General features: G+C 55.8%; 5 protein-coding genes and 5 pseudogenes across 5 annotated transcripts; 5 read left to right on the top strand and 5 right to left on the bottom strand.

Moving 5' to 3' along the window:
- Positions 1-934: 934 nt before the first annotated feature.
- On the bottom strand, positions 935-2,084 carry LOC128090594 (scale keratin-like; annotated as a pseudogene).
- A 359-nt stretch (positions 2,085-2,443) lies between these two features.
- Positions 2,444-2,824, top strand: LOC128090559 (scale keratin-like). The gene has a single exon (XM_052702955.1). The coding sequence runs from the start codon at positions 2,459-2,461 to the stop codon at positions 2,822-2,824; it is 366 nt and encodes a 121-aa protein (XP_052558915.1). The 5' UTR covers positions 2,444-2,458.
- A 2,115-nt stretch (positions 2,825-4,939) lies between these two features.
- LOC128090593 (scale keratin-like) lies at positions 4,940-5,856 on the bottom strand (annotated as a pseudogene).
- A 593-nt stretch (positions 5,857-6,449) lies between these two features.
- Positions 6,450-6,830, top strand: LOC128090562 (scale keratin-like). Its single transcript, XM_052702957.1, has one exon. The coding sequence runs from the start codon at positions 6,465-6,467 to the stop codon at positions 6,828-6,830; it is 366 nt and encodes a 121-aa protein (XP_052558917.1). The 5' UTR covers positions 6,450-6,464.
- A 2,098-nt stretch (positions 6,831-8,928) lies between these two features.
- Positions 8,929-9,839, bottom strand: LOC128090592 (scale keratin-like; annotated as a pseudogene).
- Positions 9,840-10,094: 255 nt separating this feature from the next.
- Positions 10,095-10,836, top strand: LOC128090591 (scale keratin-like). The gene is made up of 3 exons (XM_052702996.1): positions 10,095-10,252; positions 10,371-10,374; positions 10,456-10,836. Exons 1-3 carry the CDS (start codon positions 10,095-10,097, stop codon positions 10,834-10,836), a joined length of 543 nt encoding a protein of 180 aa, XP_052558956.1.
- A 2,106-nt stretch (positions 10,837-12,942) lies between these two features.
- On the bottom strand, positions 12,943-13,835 carry LOC128090590 (scale keratin-like; annotated as a pseudogene).
- Positions 13,836-14,456: 621 nt separating this feature from the next.
- On the top strand, positions 14,457-14,831 carry LOC128090564 (scale keratin-like). The gene has a single exon (XM_052702960.1). The coding sequence runs from the start codon at positions 14,466-14,468 to the stop codon at positions 14,829-14,831; it is 366 nt and encodes a 121-aa protein (XP_052558920.1). The 5' UTR covers positions 14,457-14,465.
- Positions 14,832-16,937: 2,106 nt separating this feature from the next.
- Positions 16,938-17,825, bottom strand: LOC128090589 (scale keratin-like; annotated as a pseudogene).
- Positions 17,826-18,447: 622 nt separating this feature from the next.
- On the top strand, positions 18,448-18,836 carry LOC128090565 (scale keratin-like). Its single transcript, XM_052702961.1, has one exon. It carries the CDS (start codon positions 18,457-18,459, stop codon positions 18,820-18,822), a length of 366 nt encoding a protein of 121 aa, XP_052558921.1. The 5' UTR covers positions 18,448-18,456; the 3' UTR covers positions 18,823-18,836.
- The last annotated feature ends 1,252 nt before the right edge of the window (positions 18,837-20,088 follow it).

Below are 20,088 nucleotides of genomic sequence, written 5' to 3'. Positions count from 1 at the left end.
TGCTAAGTATTAGATCCAGTGATTCACCCCGTTCTAGAACAAGTGCTCACCATCTATCCTGTGATCCCAGCACATCTGCTTTGATACCACTGGTGAGTTTAATTCACTTGCCACCAGCACGCTGACTTGTGAATGGCTGGCAGCACATCCTGATACCAGAAAGATCAAGACAGGTGATCCATGCTCAGCCTGCTTCCAGGTAATGGCTGATGCCATCCACATTCCCAACAATCACAGCCTCAGAGCACATGGCTACCTCAAGCGTCACTTTTGTGGCCACCTGCACACGTGCATTTCTGTAAGGCTGTATTCCAGCCAGGAACTGGCAGTGCATTAATCAAAGGCAGTATTTGCCAATGGCCACACTCCAGCCTCCCCTGAGCTTTGAGCCTGAGCTCAAGAGGTGCTCCTACAGAGCAGCATGACTTGGCAGAGCTGGTGCCACTGCAGAGCTGAGGAGGATGGGCAAGGGAGCACGGTCAGCACCATCCTGCTCTCTGTTCCTTCCACAGCTTCTGCAGCCCACCAAAAGGCATTCTCTGCCATATCCAATCCTCACAACCACACCATTTTAAGAGGAGTTGGGACACATATCATCATGATTTTATATACCCCGGCTATCACAAAACCATCCGGAACACTTTTGAAACAACAAAGAGAGGGAGAAGATATTTGTGAATGCAGGAAAACTTTATTGTTCCCAGATCAGCTGCAGATGGGGACGGAGAAAAAAAGTCAGGTCAGATTCAGGTTGAAGTCCATGGAAGAAGAGAAATGGGGAGGAGATGAGGGCAAAGCAAGCAAAGGTGCCAGCACTGCCAGTGGCTCAGGCCTCAGTGGCAGCTGGAGATGCTCAGCACTCCTCAACACTCCAGGCCCAGGCATTCAGGAATGAGTGGATGCTAGTGTTGGAGGGAGCAGGCAGGGCCTGAGTTTAGCAGGGCCCACAGGTGTCCCAGAGCTTCCTGCTGTAGCGGGGCAAGGCGCAGGGGCTGCAGGCAGGAGAAGCGTAGGGTCTGCCAAAGGTGCAGAGGCCAGCCGAGCCCTGAGTGGCCCCGGCGCCGTAGAGGCCCCCCAGCCCCAGGGAGCCGCCAAAGGCGGGTGCTCCGGAGGAGCCCACCACGGCTTGCTGGGGGAAGGAGCTGAGGATGGGGCCGGGGAAGGTGACGACGACGGGCGGTGGCTGGATGAAGGCCGTCGAGTCGGGGCACTGGCGCGCGCACAGCTCGTTGCAGCTCTCAGCGATGGGCTGGGGCACGGCGACGCTGGTTTTTGGTGGGCACAGGTCATAGCAAGACATCTTGGTGTGATGGGATGGAGCTCTGCAAGAGGGCAGACAGTGTCACACAGCAGCAGATGGCAACAGCTCAGGCACAGGGGCCTGAAGCTGCCCTTAGTGAAGGACAGGAGAAGTGCTCTTGGACTTACCCTGTTCCCAAGGAGAAGGAGGCCAGAGCAGTGCTTGGGAGAGCTCCCCTCAGTCCCAGCTTTTATCCAGGCTGGGCCTTGGCTCATCAGCCTCTGGGCCAATGGGCAGAGGTGTCACTCCCTGAGGCTGAAGCCAGGCTGGCCTACTCCTGCCCTCCTGACTCAGCAGCCCATGGTCAGACCAGAACAGGCCACTTGCCCGCCTTCCTTCTTCTTTCTGCTCCATAGGCCAAATGTGGGGTGCTGAGCAGGCAATGACCGAGAGAAGTGCTTTTGATTTGGTGTCACTTTACCTCACCCATCTGCAGATAACAACTGCAATGCATTTGTCACTCAGATGCTGGCATGCAGGTGGCCTGGGAAATACCTTCCACTTGCCCAGTGCTGTGCCCGGCTCATCCCTGAGGCTCTGCACAGCTGCCATGAGGACACAGCAAAAGCAAGCCCTTGGGCAAGAGCTGTGGCATGCAAGGAACTGCCACTCAGCATTTGTTATGCACCCCGCCATCCCATCTTACACAGGCCAAGGATGAGAGGGCAGCAGGCCTAATTTGCCCATCAGCAGAGGGCTTGCCAGCTACCAAGCAGGCTAATTGTAGGGGCTGAGTGAGCGGGTGGGGGCTGCTGAGGAAACAGCGTCAGCTAAACAGACCCATGGTACGCACGTGGGAGATTGGGGTTTGGCTACTGATAGCCACGTGCCCCCACCACAGCCAGCTCCTCCCCGTCTTCACCAGCCCCCATAAAAGCACTGCCCTGTGTGAGCACCAGTATCCACCACTGCTTCCTGGCTCAGCTTGGGAAAAGGGTGAGTGGCCGTCCCTCCTTTGGCTGGTCCTTGGGCGGATCACTGGGGCAGGGGAGCAGGATGCTGTGGGGGTAACTACGGACCTGCAACAACGACAGGGGCGAAGGCCCTGCTGCATGTAGAGCAGTCCCTGGTCACTCACTTGGTTCTGCTAGGGCATCGCCAACATTATAGCTCCTCTTCTTGTGGCTTTCATTGCAGGCTCAGCTCTCTCACACCAAGATGTCTTGCTACGACCTGTGCCCACCAAAAACCAGCGTCGCCGTGCCCCAGCCCATCGCTGAGAGCTGCAACGAGCTGTGCGCGCGCCAGTGCCCCGACTCGACGGCCTTCATCCAGCCACCGCCCGTCGTCGTCACCTTCCCCGGCCCCATCCTCAGCTCCTTCCCCCAGCAAGCCGTGGTGGGCTCCTCCGGAGCACCCGCCTTTGGCGGCTCCCTGGGGCTGGGGGGCCTCTACGGCGCCGGGGCCACTCAGGGCTCGGCCGGCCTCTGCACCTTTGGCAGACCCTACGCTTCTCCTGCCTGCAGCCCCTGCGCCTTGCCCCGCTACAGCAGGAAGCTCTGGGACACCTGTGGACCCTGCTAAACCCAGATGCAAGACCCTTCACCACTTCATTCCTCATCCTCTCTGCTAATTTGTAAGGCCCACTGTGTCTTTTACGGCCCTGAACTGGGCCCTGTGCTGGCCACTGCCTTGCAGATGGCTCACGAAACACTGGTCCTCAAGGCCCAGGCACCTACATCCTGCCTTGGACTCTACTATGTCTTTGATGTTGTGTCCTTTCCTGTCTTTACAATAAAAGTAATATGCATCCAATGTTTGAATCTTGGGCTTTTCTTCCTTAGCACAATGGCCGCCCCAGGGCTCCCTTCTGCCACGCATGGTCCCTCGGTCTGGCCCAGAACAAGCTCTCAGCCACATGCCAAGACAGGCTGTGTTTCCACTGGTCAAAGGCCCTGGCCACACCAGCTCCGGCTCACACTCTACTGTTGCCCATCTACACAAGCCCTGCCTGAATGTCGGATTCTCCGTCTCCAGCAGGAAATGCAGCCCCAGGGTATCTGAGAACTGCAGTCCTCCCTCCTGCCGATCTTCCCCAGCTCCCATGGCCTCAGCAATATCCCCTCCATGCCCAATCTGAAGGCTCAGATTGAGTTGTGAGGGAACTTCTAGAAGATCATCCTCTGCAAGTGTGTGTTCAAGCTGTTCCTCCAACAGCCACTTCACACAATCTTTGGGTACCATAAAACCAAAGGGAATCCATCCTGAAGATAAAGGCTCCAACACTCAACAGCACAGTTTGAAACTTTCTTCCTGGACTTTGACCACACTATTGCCCTGGAGAGCATCTGTACTTGTCCATCCTCTCATTGGAGAGACTGTTCCTAACACTATACTTGGGTAAAATTGCCTTCATGAAGACTTAATCCTTTCCCTCACACCCCATTCTTTGCCATAGCTCAACACCAAACTGAATTTCTAACAAATTATAGAGGGTACCGTCAAAAATGCTTCTGGTAAATAGCAGACATTTCTTATTATCTCCCCTTCTATCTTACTTTAAAGCTTCTGTCACTGAGATCTCCAGCTACTAAGGCCATAGACTTCCTAAACTGCATTCAATCGTAGCCTACATTCAGACGTTCCCTCAAAGATCGCAAGTGACTCAATCAGTCCACAGAGGAAAAAGAGGATGCAGCGACGTCCCTGACCTCAGTGGGATCTGAGCTTCATGTCACACAGACCCACCTAGAACTCCCTGCTGCTAAGTATTAGATCCAGTGATTCACCCCGTTCTAGAACAAGTGCTCACCATCTATCCTGTGATCCCAGCATGTCCGCCTGGATACCACTGATGACTTTGATTCACGGGACACCGGTAGGCTGACTTTGAATGGGTGTCAGCACATCCTGATACCAGAAAGATCAAGACAGGTGTTGCATGCTCAGCCTCCTTCCAGGTAATGGCTGATGCCATCCACATTCCCAACAATCACAGCCTCGGGGCACATTTGAGGCTCATGCTCCACTTCTGCAGCCACCTGCTCACGTAGGTTGCAGTAAGGTTGTTTTCCAGCTATGAACTGTCAGTACAATAAGCAAGGGCAGTAGTTGCCAGTGACCACACTCCAGCCTCCCCTGAGCTTTGAGCCAGAGATCATGCAGTGTGTCTACAGAGCAGCATGACTTGGCAGAGCTGGTGCCACTGCAGAGCTGAGGAGGATGGGAGGATGGGCAAGGGAGCGCGGTCAGCACCAGCCTGCTCTCTGTCCCTTCCACAGCTTCACCAAAATGCCCCCCCTCCCATATCTACTGCAAACAGTCCCACAACACAAATGAAAACCTGGGATTGTCATCAGCAGGACATACCGTACCCAAACTCTCACAAAACAACCCGGTCCTTCCCTGAAACAACATGAAAGAGAGGGAGAAGGCATTTGTGAATGCAGGAAAACTTTATTGTTCCCAGATCAGCTGGAGATGGGGACAGAGAAAAAAAGGCAGGTCAGATTCAGGTTGAAGTCCATGGAAGAAGAGGAATGGGCAGGAGATGAGGGCAAAGCAAGCAAAGGTGCGAGCACTGCCAGTGGCTCAGGCCTCAGTGGCAGCTGGAGATGCTCAGCACTCCTCAACACTCCAGGCCCAGGCATTCAGGAATGAGTGGATGCTAGTGTTGGTGGGAGCAGGCAGGGCCTGAGTTTAGCAGGGCCCACAGGTGTCCCAGAGCTTCCTGCTGTAGCGGGGCAAGGCGCAGGGGCTGCAGGCAGGAGAAGCGTAGGGTCTGCCAAAGGTGCAGAGGCCGGCCGAGCCCTGAGTGGCCCCGGCGCCGTAGAGGCCCCCCAGCCCCAGGGAGCCGCCAAAGGCGGGTGCTCCGGAGGAGCCCACCACGGCTTGCTGGGGGAAGGAGCTGAGGATGGGGCCGGGGAAGGTGACGACGACGGGCGGTGGCTGGATGAAGGCCGTCGAGTCGGGGCACTGGCGCGCGCACAGCTCGTTGCAGCTCTCAGCGATGGGCTGGGGCACGGCGACGCTGGTTTTTGGTGGGCACAGGTCGTAGCAAGACATCTTGGTGTGATGGGATGGAGCTCTGCAAGAGGGCAGACAGTGTCACACAGCAGCAGATGGCAACAGCTCTAGCACAGGGGCCTGAAGCTGCCCTTAGTGAAGGACAGGAGAAGTGCTCTTGGACTTACCCTGTTCCCAAGGAGAAGGAGGCCAGAGCAGTGCTTGGAAGAGCTCCCCTCAGTCCCAGCTTTTATGCAGGCTGGGCCTTGCTCATCAGCCTCTGGGCCAATGGGCAGAGGTGTCACTCCCTGAGGCCGAGGCCAGGCTGGCCTGCTACTGCCCTCCTGACTCAGCAGCCCATGGTCAAACCAGAACAGGCCACTTGTCCGCCTTCCTTCTTCTTTCTGCTCCATAGGCCAAATGCGGGGTGCTGAGCAGGCAATGACCGAGAGGAGTGCCTTTGATTTGGTGTCACTTTACCTCACCCATCTGCAGATAACAACTGCGATGCGTTTGTCACTCAGATGCTGGCATGCAGGTGGCCTGGGAAATACCTTCCACTTGCGCAGTGCTGTGCCCGGCTCATCCCTGAGGCTCTGCACAGCTGCCATGAGGACACAGCAAAAGCAAGCCCTTGGGCAAGAGCTGTGCCATGCAAGGAACTGCCACTCAGCATTTGTTATGCACCCCGCCATCCCATCTTACACAGGCCGAGGATGAGAGGGCAGCAGGCCTAATTTGCCCATCAGCAGAGGGCTTGCCAGCTACCAAGCAGGCTAATTGTAGGGGCTGAGTGAGCGGGTGGGGGCTGCTGAGGAAACAGCGTCAGCTAAACAGACCCATGGAACGCACGTGGGAGATTGGGGTTTGGCTACTGATAGCCACGTGCCCCCACCACAGCCAGCTCCTCCCCGTCTTCACCAGCCCCCATAAAAGCACTGCCCTGTGTGAGCACCAGTATCCACCACTGCTTCCTGGCTCAGCTTGGGAAAAGAGTGAGTGACTGGCCCTCCCCTTGGCTGGTCCTTGGGTGGATCACTGGGGCAGGGGAGCAGGATGCTGTGGGGGTGGTTATGGCCCTACAACAGTGACAGAGGCTATGGACCCTGCTGCATGTAGAGCAGTCCCTGGTCACTCACTTGGTTCTGCTAGGGCATCGCCAATGTTATAGCTCCTCTTCTTGTGGCTTTCATTGCAGGCTCAGCTCTCTCACACCAAGATGTCTTGCTACGACCTGTGCCCACCAAAAACCAGCGTCGCCGTGCCCCAGCCCATCGCTGAGAGCTGCAACGAGCTGTGCGCGCGCCAGTGCCCCGACTCGACGGCCTTCATCCAGCCACCGCCCGTCGTCGTCACCTTCCCCGGCCCCATCCTCAGCTCCTTCCCCCAGCAAGCCGTGGTGGGCTCCTCCGGAGCACCCGCCTTTGGCGGCTCCCTGGGGCTGGGGGGCCTCTACGGCGCCGGGGCCACTCAGGGCTCAGCCGGCCTCTGCACCTTTGGCAGACCCTACGCTTCTCCTGCCTGCAGCCCCTGCGCCTTGCCCCGCTACAGCAGGAAGCTCTGGAACACCTGCGGGCCCTGCTAAACCCAGATGCAAGACCCTTCACCACTTCATTCCTCATCCTCTCTGCTAATTTGTAAGGCCCACTGTGTCTTTTACAGCCCTGAACTGGGCCCTGCGCTGTCCGCTGACTTGAAGATGCCTTCGGAAACACTTCTTTTGAAGCCCTTGGCACTACTTCCTGCCTTGGACTCTAGTATGTCTTTGATGTTGTGTCCTTTCCTGTCTTTACAATAAAAGTAATATGCATCCGGTGTTTGAATCTTGGGCTTTTCTTCCTTTGCACAATGGCCGCCCCAGGGCTCCCTTCTGCCACGCATGGTCCCTCGGTCTGGCCCAGAACAAGCTCTCAGCCACCTGCCAAGACAGGCTGTGTTTTCTCTGGTCAAAGGCCCTGGCCACACCAGCTCCGGCTCACACTCTATTGTTGCCCATCTACACAAGCCCTGCCTGAATGCAGGATTCTCCGTCTCCAGCAGGAAATGCAGCCCCAGGGTATCTGAGAACTGCAGTCCTCCCTCCTGCCGATCCTCCCCAGCTCCCATGGCCTCAGCAATATCCCCTCCATGCCCAATCTGAAGGCTCAGATTGAGTTGTGAGGCAACTTCTAGAAGATCATCCTCTGCAAGTGCGTGTTCAAGCTGTTCCTCCAACAGCCACTTCACACAATCTTTGGGTACCATAAAACCAAAGGGAATCCATCCTGAAGATAAAGGCTCCAACACTCAACAGCACAGTTTGAAACTTTCTTCCTGGACTTTGACCACACTATTGCCCTGGAGAGCATCTGTACTTGTCCATCCTCTCATTGGAGAGAAAGGTTCCTAACACTATACTTTGGTAAAATTGCCTTCATGAAGACTTAATCCTTTCCCTCACACCCCATTCTTTGCCATAGCTCAACACCAAACTGAACTTCTAACAAATTATAGAGGGTACCGTCAAAAATGCTTCTGGTAAATAGCAGACATTTCTTATTATCTCCCCTTCTATCTTACTTTAAAGCTTCTGTCACTGAGATCTCCAGCTACTAAGGCCATAGACTTCCTAAACTGCATTCAATCGTAGCCTACATTCAGACGTTCCCTCAAAGATCGCAAGTGACTCAATCAGTCCACAGAGGAAAAAGAGGATGCAGCGACGTCCCTGACCTCAGTGGGATCTGAGCTTCATGTCACACAGACCCACCTAGAACTCCCTGCTGCTAAGTATTAGATCCAGTGATTCACCCCGTTCTAGAACAAGTGCTCACCATCTATCCTGTGATCCCAGCATGTCCGCCTGGATACCACTGATGACTTTGATTTGCGGGACACCGGTAGGCTGACTTTGAATGGGTGTCAGCACATCCTGATACCAGAAAGATCAAGACAGGTGTTGCATGCTCAGCCTCCTTCCAGGTAATGGCTGATGCCATCCACATTCCCAATGATCACAGCCTCGGGGCACATTTGAGGCTCATGCTCCACTTCTGCAGCCACCTGCTCACGTGGGTTGCAGTAAGGTTGTTTTCCAGCTATGAACTGTCAGTGCAATAAGCAAGGGTAGTAGTTGCCAGTGACCACACTCCAGCCTCCCCTGAGCTTTGAGCCAGAGATCATGCAGTGTGTCTACAGAGCAGCATGACTTGGCAGAGCTGGTGCCACTGCAGAGCTGAGGAGGATGGGAGGATGGGCAAGGGAGCGCGGTCAGCACCAGCCTGCTCTCTGTCCCTCCCACAGCTTCACCAAAATGCCCCCCCCTCCCATATCTGCTGCAAAAACTCCCACAGCGCAAATGAATAACTGGCATTCTCATCAGCAGGACATACCGTACCCAAACTCTCACAAAACAACCCGGTCCTTCCCTGAAACAACATGAAAGAGAGGGAGAAGGCATTTGTGAATGCAGGAAAACTTTATTGTTCCCAGATCAGCTGGAGATGGCAATAGAGAAAAAAAGGCCGGTCAGACTCAGGTTGAAGTCCATGGAAAAAGAGGAATTGGCAGGAGATGAGGGCAAAGCAAGCAATGGTGCCAGCACTGCCAGTGGCTCAGGCCTCAGTTGCAGCTGGAGATGCTCAGCACTCCTCAACACTCCAGGCCCAGGCATTCAGGAATGAGTGGATGCTAGTGTTGGTGGGAGCAGGCAGGGCCTGAGTTTAGCAGGGCCCACAGGTGTCCCAGAGCTTCCTGCTGTAGCGGGGCAAGGCGCAGGGGCTGCAGGCAGGAGAAGCGTAGGGTCTGCCAAAGGTGCAGAGGCCGGCCGAGCCCTGAGTGGCCCCGGCGCCGTAGAGGCCCCCCAGCCCCAGGGAGCCGCCAAAGGCGGGTGCTCCGGAGGAGCCCACCACGGCTTGCTGGGGGAAGGAGCTGAGGATGGGGCCGGGGAAGGTGACGACGACGGGCGGTGGCTGGATGAAGGCCGTCGAGTCGGGGCACTGGCGCGCGCACAGCTCGTTGCAGCTCTCAGCGATGGGCTGGGGCACGGCGACGCTGGTTTTTGGTGGGCACAGGTCGTAGCAAGACATCTTGGTGTGATGGGATGGAGCTCTGCAAGAGGGCAGACAGTGTCACGCAGCAGCAGATGGCAACAGCTCTGGCACAGGGGCCTGAAGCTGTCCTTAGTGATGGGCAGGAGAATTGCTCTTGGACTTACCCTGTTCCCAAGGAGAAGGAGGCCAGAGCAGTGCTTGGAAGAGCTCCCCTCAGTCCCAGCTTTTATCCAGGCTGGGCCTTGGCTCATCAGCCTCTGGGCCAATGGGCAGAGGTGTCACTCCCTGAGGCTGAAGCCAGGCTGGCCTGCTACTGCCCTCCTGACTCAGCAGCCCATGGTCAGACCAGAACAGGCCACTTGTCCGCCTTCCTTCTTCTTTCTGCTCCATAGGCCAAATGCGGGGTGCTGAGCAGGCAATGACCGAGAGGAGTGCCTTTGATTTGGTGTCACTTTACCTCACCCATCTGCAGATAACAACTGCAATGCGTTTGTCACTCAGATGCTGGCATGCAGGTGGCCTGGGAAATACCTTCCACTTGCCCAGTACTGTGCCCGGCTCATCCCTGAGGCTCTGCACAGCTGCCATGAGGACACAGCAAAAGCAAGCCCTTGGGCAAGAGCTGTGGCATGCAAGGAACTGCCACTCAGCATTTGTTATGCACCCCGCCATCCCATCTTACACAGGCCGAGGATGAGAGGGCAGCAGGCCTAATTTGCCCATCAGCAGAGGGCTTGCCAGCTACCAAGCAGGCTAATTGTAGGGGCTGAGTGAGCGGGTGGGGGCTGCTGAGGAAACAGCGTCAGCTAAACAGACCCATGGAACGCACGTGGGAGATTGGGGTTTGGCTACTGATAGCCACGTGCCCCCACCACAGCCAGCTCCTCCCCGTCTTCACCAGCCCCCATAAAAGCACTGCCCTGTGTGAGCACCAGTATCCACCACTGCTTCCTGGCTCAGCTTGGGAAAAGGGTGAGTGACTGGCCCTCCTTTGGCTGGTCCTTGGGTAGATCACTGGGGCAGGGGAGCAGGATGCTGTGGGGGTGGCTATGGCCCTACAACAGTGACAGAGGCTATGGACCTGCTGCATGTAGAGCAGTCCCTGGTCACTCACTTGGTTCTGCTAGGGCATCGCCAATGTTATAGCTCCTCTTCTTGTGGCTTTCATTGCAGGCTCAGCTCTCTCACACCAAGATGTCTTGCTACGACCTGTGCCCACCAAAAACCAGCGTCGCCGTGCCCCAGCCCATCGCTGAGAGCTGCAACGAGCTGTGCGCGCGCCAGTGCCCCGACTCGACGGCCTTCATCCAGCCACCGCCCGTCGTCGTCACCTTCCCCGGCCCCATCCTCAGCTCCTTCCCCCAGCAAGCCGTGGTGGGCTCCTCCGGAGCACCCGCCTTTGGCGGCTCCCTGGGGCTGGGGGGCCTCTACGGCGCCGGGGCCACTCAGGGCTCGGCCGGCCTCTGCACCTTTGGCAGACCCTACGCTTCTCCTGCCTGCAGCCCCTGCGCCTTGCCCCGCTACAGCAGGAAGCTCTGGAACACCTGCGGGCCCTGCTAAACCCAGATGCAAGACCCTTCACCACTTCATTCCTCATCCTCTCTGCTAATTTGTAAGGCCCACTGTGTCTTTTACGGCCCTGAACTGGGCCCTGCGCTGTCCGCTGACTTGAAGATGTCTTCAGAAACACTTCTTTTGAAGCCCTTGGCACTACTTCCTGCCTTGGACTCTACTATGTCTTTGATGTTGTGTCCTTTCCTGTCTTTACAATAAAAGTAATATGCATCCAATGTTTGAATCTTGGGCTTTTCTTCCTTAGCACAATGGCCGCCCCAGGGCTCCCTTCTGCCACGCATGGTCCCTCGGTCTGGCCCAGAACAAGCTCTCAGCCGCCTGCCAAGACAGGCTGTGTTTCCACTGGTCAAAGGCCCTGGCCACACCAGCTCCAGCTCACACTCTACTGTTGCCCATCTGCACAAGCCCTGCCTGAATGCAGGATTCTCCCTTTCCAGCAGGAAATGCAGCCCCAGGGTATCTGAGAACTGCAGTCCTCCCTCCTGCCGATCCTCCCCAGCTCCCATGGCCTCAGCAATATCCCCTCCATGCCCAATCTGAAGGCTCAGATTGAGTTGTGAGGCAACTTCTAGAAGATCATCCTCTGCAAGTGCGTGTTCAAGCTGTTCCTCCAACAGCCACTTCACACAATCTTTGGGTACCATAAAACCAAAGGGAATCCATCCTGAAGATAAAGGCTCCAACACTCAACAGCACAGTTTGAAACTTTCTTCCTGGACTTTGACCACACTATTGCCCTGGAGAGCATCTGTACTTGTCCATCCACTCTTTGCAGAGACTATTCCTGACACTATACTTAGGTAAAATTGCCTTCATGAAGACTTAATCCTTTCCCTCACACCCCATTCTTTGCCATAGCTCAACACCAAACTGAATTTCTAACAAATTATAGAGGGTACCGTCAAAAATGCTTCTGGTAAATAGCAGACATTTCTTATTATCTCCCCTTCTATCTTACTTTAAAGCTTCTGTCAATGAGATCTCCAGCTACTAAGGCCATAGGCTTCCTAAACTGCATTCAATCGTAGCCTAGATTCAGACGTTCCCTCAAAGATCGCAAGTGACTCAATCAGTCCACAGAGGAAAAAGAGGATGCAGCGACGTCCCTGACCTCAGTGGGATCTGAGCTTCATGTCACACAGACCCACCTAGAACTCCCTGCTGCTAAGTATTAGATCCAGTGATTCACCCCGTTCTAGAACAAGTGCTCACCATCTATCCTGTGATCCTAGCATGTCCGCCTGGATGCCACTGATGACTTTGATTCACGGGACACCGGTAGGCTGACTTTGAATGGCTGGCAGCACATCCTGATACCAGAAAGATGAAGACAGGTGTTGCATGCTCAGCCTCCTTCCAGGTAATGGCTGATGCCATCCACATTCCCAACAATCACAGCCTCGGGGCACATTTGAGGCTCATGCTCCACTTCTGCAGCCACCTGCTCACGTAGGTTGCAGTAAGGTTGTTTTCCAGCTATGAACTGTCAGTACAATAATCAAGGGCAGTAGTTGCCAGTGACCACACTCCAGCCTCCCCTCAGCTTTGAGCCAGAGATCATGCAGTGTGTCTACAGAGCAGCATGACTTGGCAGAGCTGGTGCCACTGCAGAGCTGCGGAGGATGGGCAAGGGAGCGCGGTCAGCACCACCCTGCTCTCTGTCCCTTCCACAGCTTCACCAAAATGCCCCCCCTCCCATATCTACTGCAAACACTCCCACAGCACAAATGAAAACCTGGGATTGTCATCAGCAGGACATACCGTACCCAAACTCTCACAAAACAACCCGGTCCTTCTCTGAAACAACATGAAAGAGAGGGAGAAGGCATTTGTGAATGCAGGAAAACTTTATTGTTCCCAGATCAGCTGGAGATGGCAATAGAGAAAAAAAGGCCGGTCAGACTCAGGTTGAAGTCCATGGAAAAAGAGGAATGGGCAGGAGATGAGGGCAAAGCAAGCAAAGGTGCCAGCACTGCCAGTGGCTCAGGCCTCAGTTGCAGCTGGAGATGCTCAGCACTCCTCAACACTCCAGGCCCAGGCATTCAGGAATGAGTGGATGCTAGTGTTGGAGGGAGCAGGCAGGGCCTGAGTTTAGCAGGGCCCACAGGTGTCCCAGAGCTTCCTGCTGTAGCGGGGCAAGGCGCAGGGGCTGCAGGCAGGAGAAGCGTAGGGTCTGCCAAAGGTGCAGAGGCCGGCCGAGCCCTGAGTGGCCCCGGCGCCGTAGAGGCCCCCCAGCCCCAGGGAGCCGCCAAAGGCGGGTGCTCCGGAGGAGCCCACCACGGCTTGCTGGGGGAAGGAGCTGAGGATGGGGCCGGGGAAGGTGACGACGACGGGCGGTGGCTGGATGAAGGCCGTCGAGTCGGGGCACTGGCGCGCGCACAGCTCGTTGCAGCTCTCAGCGATGGGCTGGGGCACGGCAACGCTGGTTTTTGGTGGGCACAGGTCGTAGCAAGACATCTTGGTGTGATGGGATGGAGCTCTGCAAGAGGGCAGACAGTGTCACATAGCAGCAGATGGCAACAGCTCTGGCACAGGGGCCTGAAGCTGTCCTTAGTGATGGGCAGGAGAATTGCTCTTGGACTTACCCTGTTCCCAAGGAGAAGGAGGCCAGAGCAGTGCTTGGAAGAGCTCCCCTCAGTCCCAGCTTTTATCCAGGCTGGGCCTTGGCTCATCAGCCTCTGGGCCAATGGGCAGAGGTGTCACTCCCTGAGGCTGAAGCCAGGCTGGCCTGCTCCTGCCCTCCTGACTCAGCAGCCCATGGTCAGACCAGAACAGGCCACTTGTCCGCCTTCCTTCTTCTTTCTGCTCCATAGGCCAAATGCGGGGTGCTGAGCAGGCAATGACCGAGAGGAGTGCCTTTGATTTGGTGTCACTTTACCTCACCCATCTGCAGATAACAACTGCAATGCGTTTGTCACTCAGATGCTGGCATGCAGGTGGCCTGGGAAATACCTTCCACTTGCCCAGTACTGTGCCCGGCTCATCCCTGAGGCTCTGCACAGCTGCCATGAGGACACAGCAAAAGCAAGCCCTTGGGCAAGAGCTGTGGCATGCAAGGAACTGCCACTCAGCATTTGTTATGCACCCCGCCATCCCATCTTACACAGGCCGAGATGAGAGGGCAGCAGGCCTAATTTGCCCATTAGCAGAGGGCTTGCCAGCTACCAAGCAGGCTAATTGTAGGGGCTGAGTGAGCGGGTGGGGGCTGCTGAGGAAACAGCGTCAGCTAAACAGACCCATGGAACGCACGTGGGAGATTGGGGTTTGGCTACTGATAGCCACGTGCCCCCACCACAGCCAGCTCCTCCCCGTCTTCACCAGCCCCCATAAAAGCACTGCCCTGTGTGAGCACCAGTATCCACCACTGCTTCCTGGCTCAGCTTGGGAATACGGTGAGTGACTGGCCCTCCTTTGGCTGGTCCTTGGGTAGATCACTGGGGCAGGGGAGCAGGATGCTGTGGGGGTGGCTATGGCCCTACAACAGTGACAGAGGCTATGGACCTGCTGCATGTAGAGCAGTCCCTGGTCACTCACTTGGTTCTGCTAGGGCATCGCCAATGTTATAGCTCCTCTTCTTGTGGCTTTCATTGCAGGCTCAGCTCTCTCACACCAAGATGTCTTGCTACGACCTGTGCCCACCAAAAACCAGCGTCGCCGTGCCCCAGCCCATCGCTGAGAGCTGCAACGAGCTGTGCGCGCGCCAGTGCCCCGACTCGACGGCCTTCATCCAGCCACCGCCCGTCGTCGTCACCTTCCCCGGCCCCATCCTCAGCTCCTTCCCCCAGCAAGCCGTGGTGGGCTCCTCCGGAGCACCCGCCTTTGGCGGCTCCCTGGGGCTGGGGGGCCTCTACGGCGCCGGGGCCACTCAGGGCTCGGCCGGCCTCTGCACCTTTGGCAGACCCTACGCTTCTCCTGCCTGCAGCCCCTGCGCCTTGCCCCGCTACAGCAGGAAGCTCTGGAACACCTGCGGGCCCTGCTAAACCCAGATGCAAGACCCTTCACCACTTCATTCCTCATCCTCTCTGCTAATTTGTAAGGCCCACTGTGTCTTTTACGGCCCTGAACTGGGCCCTGCGCTGTCCGCTGACTTGAAGATGTCTTCAGAAACACTTCTTTTGAAGCCCTTGGCACTACTTCCTGCCTTGGACTCTACTATGTCTTTGATGTTGTGTCCTTTCCTGTCTTTACAATAAAAGTAATATGCATCCAATGTTTGAATCTTGGGCTTTTCTTCCTTTGCACAATGGCCGCCCCAGGGCTCCCTTCTGCCACGCATGGTCCCTCGGTCTGGCCCAGAACAAGCTCTCAGCCGCCTGCCAAGACAGGCTGTGTTTCCACTGGTCAAAGGCCCTGGCCACACCAGCTCCAGCTCACACTCTACTGTTGCCCATCTGCACAAGCCCTGCCTGAATGCAGGATTCTCCCTTTCCAGCAGGAAATGCAGCCCCAGGGTATCTGAGAACTGCAGTCCTCCCTCCTGCCGATCCTCCCCAGCTCCCATGGCCTCAGCAATATCCCCTCCATGCCCAATCTGAAGGCTCAGATTGAGTTGTGAGGCAACTTCTAGAAGATCATCCTCTGCAAGTGCGTGCTCAAGCTGTTCCTCCAACAGCCACTTCACACAATCTTTGGGTACCATAAAACCAAAGGGAATCCATCCTGAAGATAAAGGCTCCAACACTCAACAGCACAGTTTGAAACTTTCTTCCTGGACTTTGACCACACTATTGCCCTGGAGAGCATCTGTACTTGTCCATCCACTCTTCGCAGAGACTATTCCTAACACTATACTTAGGTAAAATTGCCTTCATGAAGACTTAATCCTTTCCCTCACACCCCATTCTTTGCCATAGCTCAACACCAAACTGAATTTCTAACAAATTATAGAGGGTACCGTCAAAAATGCTTCTGGTAAATAGCAGACATTTCTTATTATCTCCCCTTCTATCTTACTTTAAAGCTTCTGTCAATGAGATCTCCAGCTACTAAGGCCATAGGCTTCCTAAACTGCATTCAATCGTAGCCTAGATTCAGACGTTCCCTCAAAGATCGCAAGTGACTCAATCAGTCCACAGAGGAAAAAGAGGATGCAGCGACGTCCCTGACCTCAGTGGGATCTGAGCTTCATGTCACACAGACCCACCTAGAACTCCCTGCTGCTAAGTATTAGATCCAGTGATTCACCCCGTTCTAGAACAAGTGCTCACCATCTATCCTGTGATCCTAGCATGTCCGCCTGGATGCCACTGATGACTTTGATTCGCGGGACACCGGTAGGCTGACTTTGAATGGCTGGCAGCACATCCTGATACCAGAAAGATCAAGACAGGTGTTGCATGCTCAGCCTCCTTCCAGGTAATGGCTGATGCCATCCACATTCCCAACAATCACAGCCTCGGGGCACATTTGAGGCTCATGCTCCACTTCTGCAGCCACCTGCTCACGTAGGTTGCAGTAAGGTTGTTTTCCAGCTATGAACTGTCAGTGCAATAAGCAAGGGCAGTAGTTGCCAGTGACCACACTCCAGCCTCCCCTCAGCTTTGAGCCAGAGATCATGCAGTGTGTCTACAGAGCAGCATGACTTGGCAGAGCTGGTGCCACTGCAGAGCTGCGGAGGATGGGCAAGGGAGCGCGGTCAGCACCACCCTGCTCTCTGTCCCTTCCACAGCTTCACCAAAATGCCCCCCCTCCCATATCTACTGCAAACACTCCCACAGCACAAATGAAAACCTGGCATTCTCATCAGCAGGACATACCGTACCCAAACTCTCACAAAACAACCCGGTCCTTCTCTGAAACAACATGAAAGAGAGGGAGAAGGCATTTGTGAATGCAGGAAAACTTTATTGTTCCCAGATCAGCTGGAGATGGGGACAGAGAAAAAAAGGCCGGTCAGACTCAGGTTGAAGTCCATGGAAAAAGAGGAATGGGCAGGAGATGAGGGCAAAGCACGCAAAGGTGCCAGCACTGCCAGTGGCTCAGGCCTCAGTTGCAGCTGGAGATGCTCAGCACTCCTCAACACTCCAGGCCCAGGCATTCAGGAATGAGTGGATGCTAGTGTTGGAGGGAGCAGGCAGGGCCTGAGTTTAGCAGGGCCCACAGGTGTCCCAGAGCTTCCTGCTGTAGCGGGGCAAGGCGCAGGGGCTGCAGGCAGGAGAAGCGTAGGGTCTGCCAAAGGTGCAGAGGCCGGCCGAGCCCTGAGTGGCCCCGGCGCCGTAGAGGCCCCCCAGCCCCAGGGAGCCGCCAAAGGCGGGTGCTCCGGAGGAGCCCACCACGGCTTGCTGGGGGAAGGAGCTGAGGATGGGGCCGGGGAAGGTGACGACGACGGGCGGTGGCTGGATGAAGGCCGTCGAGTCGGGGCACTGGCGCGCGCACAGCTCGTTGCAGCTCTCAGCGATGGGCTGGGGCACGGCGACGCTGGTTTTTGGTGGGCACAGGTCGTAGCAAGACATCTTGGTGTGATGGGATGGAGCTCTGCAAGAGGGCAGACAGTGTCACGCAGCAGCAGATGGCAACAGCTCAGGTGCACTCCAGGCACAGGCCTGAGTCTGGAGAAGAATTGCTCTTGGACTTACCCTGTTCCCAAGGAGAAGGAGGCCAGAGCAGTGCTTGGAAGAGCTCCCCTCAGTCCCAGCTTTTATCCAGGATGAAGCATGGCTCATCAGCATCTGGGCCAATGGGCAGAGGTGTCACTCCCTGATGCCGAGGCCAGGCTGGCCTGCTCCTGCCCTCCTGACTCAGCAGCCCATGGTCAGACCAGAACAGGCCACTTGTCCGCCTTCCTTCTTCCTTCTGCTCCATAGGCCAAATGCGGGGTGCTGAGCAGGCAATGACCGAGAGGAGTGCCTTTGATTTGGTGTCACTTTACCTCACCCATCTGCAGATAACAACTGCAGTGCGTTTGTCACTCAGATGCTGGCATGCAGGTGGCCTGGGAAATACCTTCCACTTGCCCAGTACTGTGCCCGGCTCATCCCTGAGGCTCTGCACAGCTGCCATGAGGACACAGCAAAAGCAAGCCCTTGGGCAAGAGCTGTGGCATGCAAGGAACTGCCACTCAGCATTTGTTATGCACCCCGCCATCCCATCTTACACAGGCCGAGGATGAGAGGGCAGCAGGCCTAATTTGCCCATCAGCAGAGGGCTTGCCAGCTACCAAGCAGGCTAATTGTAGGGGCTGAGTGAGCGGGTGGGGGCTGCTGAGGAAACAGCGTCAGCTAAACAGACCCATGGAACGCACGTGGGAGATTGGGGTTTGGCTACTGATAGCCACGTGCCCCCACCACAGCCAGCTCCTCCCCGTCTTCACCAGCCCCCATAAAAGCACTGCCCTGTGTGAGCACCAGTATCCACCACTGCTTCCTGGCTCAGCTTGGGAATACGGTGAGTGACTGGCCCTCCTTTGGCTGGTCCTTGGGTAGATCACTGGGGCAGGGGAGCAGGATGCTGTGGGGGTGGCTATGGCCCTACAACAGTGACAGAGGCTATGGACCTGCTGCATGTAGAGCAGTCCCTGGTCACTCACTTGGTTCTGCTAGGGCATCGCCAATGTTATAGCTCCTCTTCTTGTGGCTTTCATTGCAGGCTCAGCTCTCTCACACCAAGATGTCTTGCTACGACCTGTGCCCACCAAAAACCAGCGTCGCCGTGCCCCAGCCCATCGCTGAGAGCTGCAACGAGCTGTGCGCGCGCCAGTGCCCCGACTCGACGGCCTTCATCCAGCCACCGCCCGTCGTCGTCACCTTCCCCGGCCCCATCCTCAGCTCCTTCCCCCAGCAAGCCGTGGTGGGCTCCTCCGGAGCACCCGCCTTTGGCGGCTCCCTGGGGCTGGGGGGCCTCTACGGCGCCGGGGCCACTCAGGGCTCGGCCGGCCTCTGCACCTTTGGCAGACCCTACGCTTCTCCTGCCTGCAGCCCCTGCGCCTTGCCCCGCTACAGCAGGAAGCTCTGGAACACCTGCGGGCCCTGCTAAACCCAGATGCAAGACCCTTCACCACTTCATTCCTCATCCTCTCTGCTAATTTGTAAGGCCCACTGTGTCTTTTACGGCCCTGAACTGGGCCCTGCGCTGTCCGCTGACTTGAAGATGCCTTCGGAAACACTTCTTTTGAAGACCTTGGCACTACTTCCTGCCTTGGACTCTAGTATGTCTTTGATGTTGTGTCCTTTCCTGTCTTTACAATAAAAGTAATATGCATCCAATGTTTGAATCTTGGGCTTTTCTTCCTTTGCACAATGGCCGCCCCAGGGCTCCCTTCTGCCACGCATGGTCCCTCGGTCTGGCCCAGAACAAGCTCTCAGCCGCCTGCCAAGACAGGCTGTGTTTCCACTGGTCAAAGGCCCTGGCCACACCAGCTCCAGCTCACACTCTACTGTTGCCCATCTGCACAAGCCCTGCCTGAATGCAGGATTCTCCCTCTCCAGCAGGAAATGCAGCCCCAGAGTATCTGAGAACTGCAGTCCTCCCTCCTGCCGATCCTCCCCAGCTCCCATGGCCTCAGCAATATCCCCTCCATGCCCAATCTGAAGGGGCAGACTAAGTTGTGAGGCAACTTCTAGAAAATCATCCTCTGCAAGTGCGTGTTCAAGCTGTTCTGCTGACAGCCACTACAGACAATTATTGGGAATCATGAATTAGAAGGGAATCCGTTCTGAAGATAAAGGCTGCAGCACCCGACAGCACAGTTTGAAACTTTCTTACTGGACATGGACCATACTATTTCTCTGGAGAGCATCTCTGCTAATCTCAATGCAGAGATTAGTCCTTACAGCATAGGTACAATTCTTCTCATGAAGTATTAAGACTTTCCCTCACCCTCCCTCATTTACACAGCTAAACACTGAGCTGAATTTCTGACAAATAAGAGAGTATGCAGTCAAAAATGCGGTACTTCTACAGTGCAGCGCAACTGGCAGAGCAGGCCCACTGCAGATCTGCGGAGGAAAGGCAAGGGAGTTTGGTCAGCACCGTCCTCCTCTCTGTTCCTTCCACAGCTCCCAAAGCCTGACCAAAAGAACCCCTCTGCCATATTTACTTTCAACACTCCCACAATACTAAGCAAAACGTGGGACCCTCATCAGCAGAATTTACCCGACCTCAGCCTTCACAAAACCACCCGGTACTTATTTGAAACAACAACAAAGAGAGGGAGAAGGCATTTGTGAATGCAGGAAAACTTTATTGTTCCCAGATCAGCTGGAGATGGGGACAGAGAAAAAAAGGCAGGTCAGACTCAGG

This window comes from Tympanuchus pallidicinctus, unplaced genomic scaffold, assembly GCF_026119805.1.
Source record: "Tympanuchus pallidicinctus isolate F22 unplaced genomic scaffold, pur_lepc_1.0 scaffold48, whole genome shotgun sequence".
Classification (NCBI taxonomy): Eukaryota; Metazoa; Chordata; class Aves; order Galliformes; family Phasianidae; genus Tympanuchus; species Tympanuchus pallidicinctus.
The sequence above is the reverse complement of the archived record's forward strand: the minus strand, read 5'-3'. Positions and strand labels throughout refer to the sequence as shown.

What these genes read in the sequence shown, in the direction of transcription:
- LOC128090559 (XM_052702955.1), top strand. Translation starts at nt 2,459, where the DNA reads ATGTCTTGCTACGACCTGTGCCCACCAAAAACCAGCGTCGCCGTGCCC.
- LOC128090562 (XM_052702957.1), top strand. Translation starts at nt 6,465, where the DNA reads ATGTCTTGCTACGACCTGTGCCCACCAAAAACCAGCGTCGCCGTGCCC.
- LOC128090591 (XM_052702996.1), top strand. Translation starts at nt 10,095, where the DNA reads ATGGAACGCACGTGGGAGATTGGGGTTTGGCTACTGATAGCCACGTGC.
- LOC128090564 (XM_052702960.1), top strand. Translation starts at nt 14,466, where the DNA reads ATGTCTTGCTACGACCTGTGCCCACCAAAAACCAGCGTCGCCGTGCCC.
- LOC128090565 (XM_052702961.1), top strand. Translation starts at nt 18,457, where the DNA reads ATGTCTTGCTACGACCTGTGCCCACCAAAAACCAGCGTCGCCGTGCCC.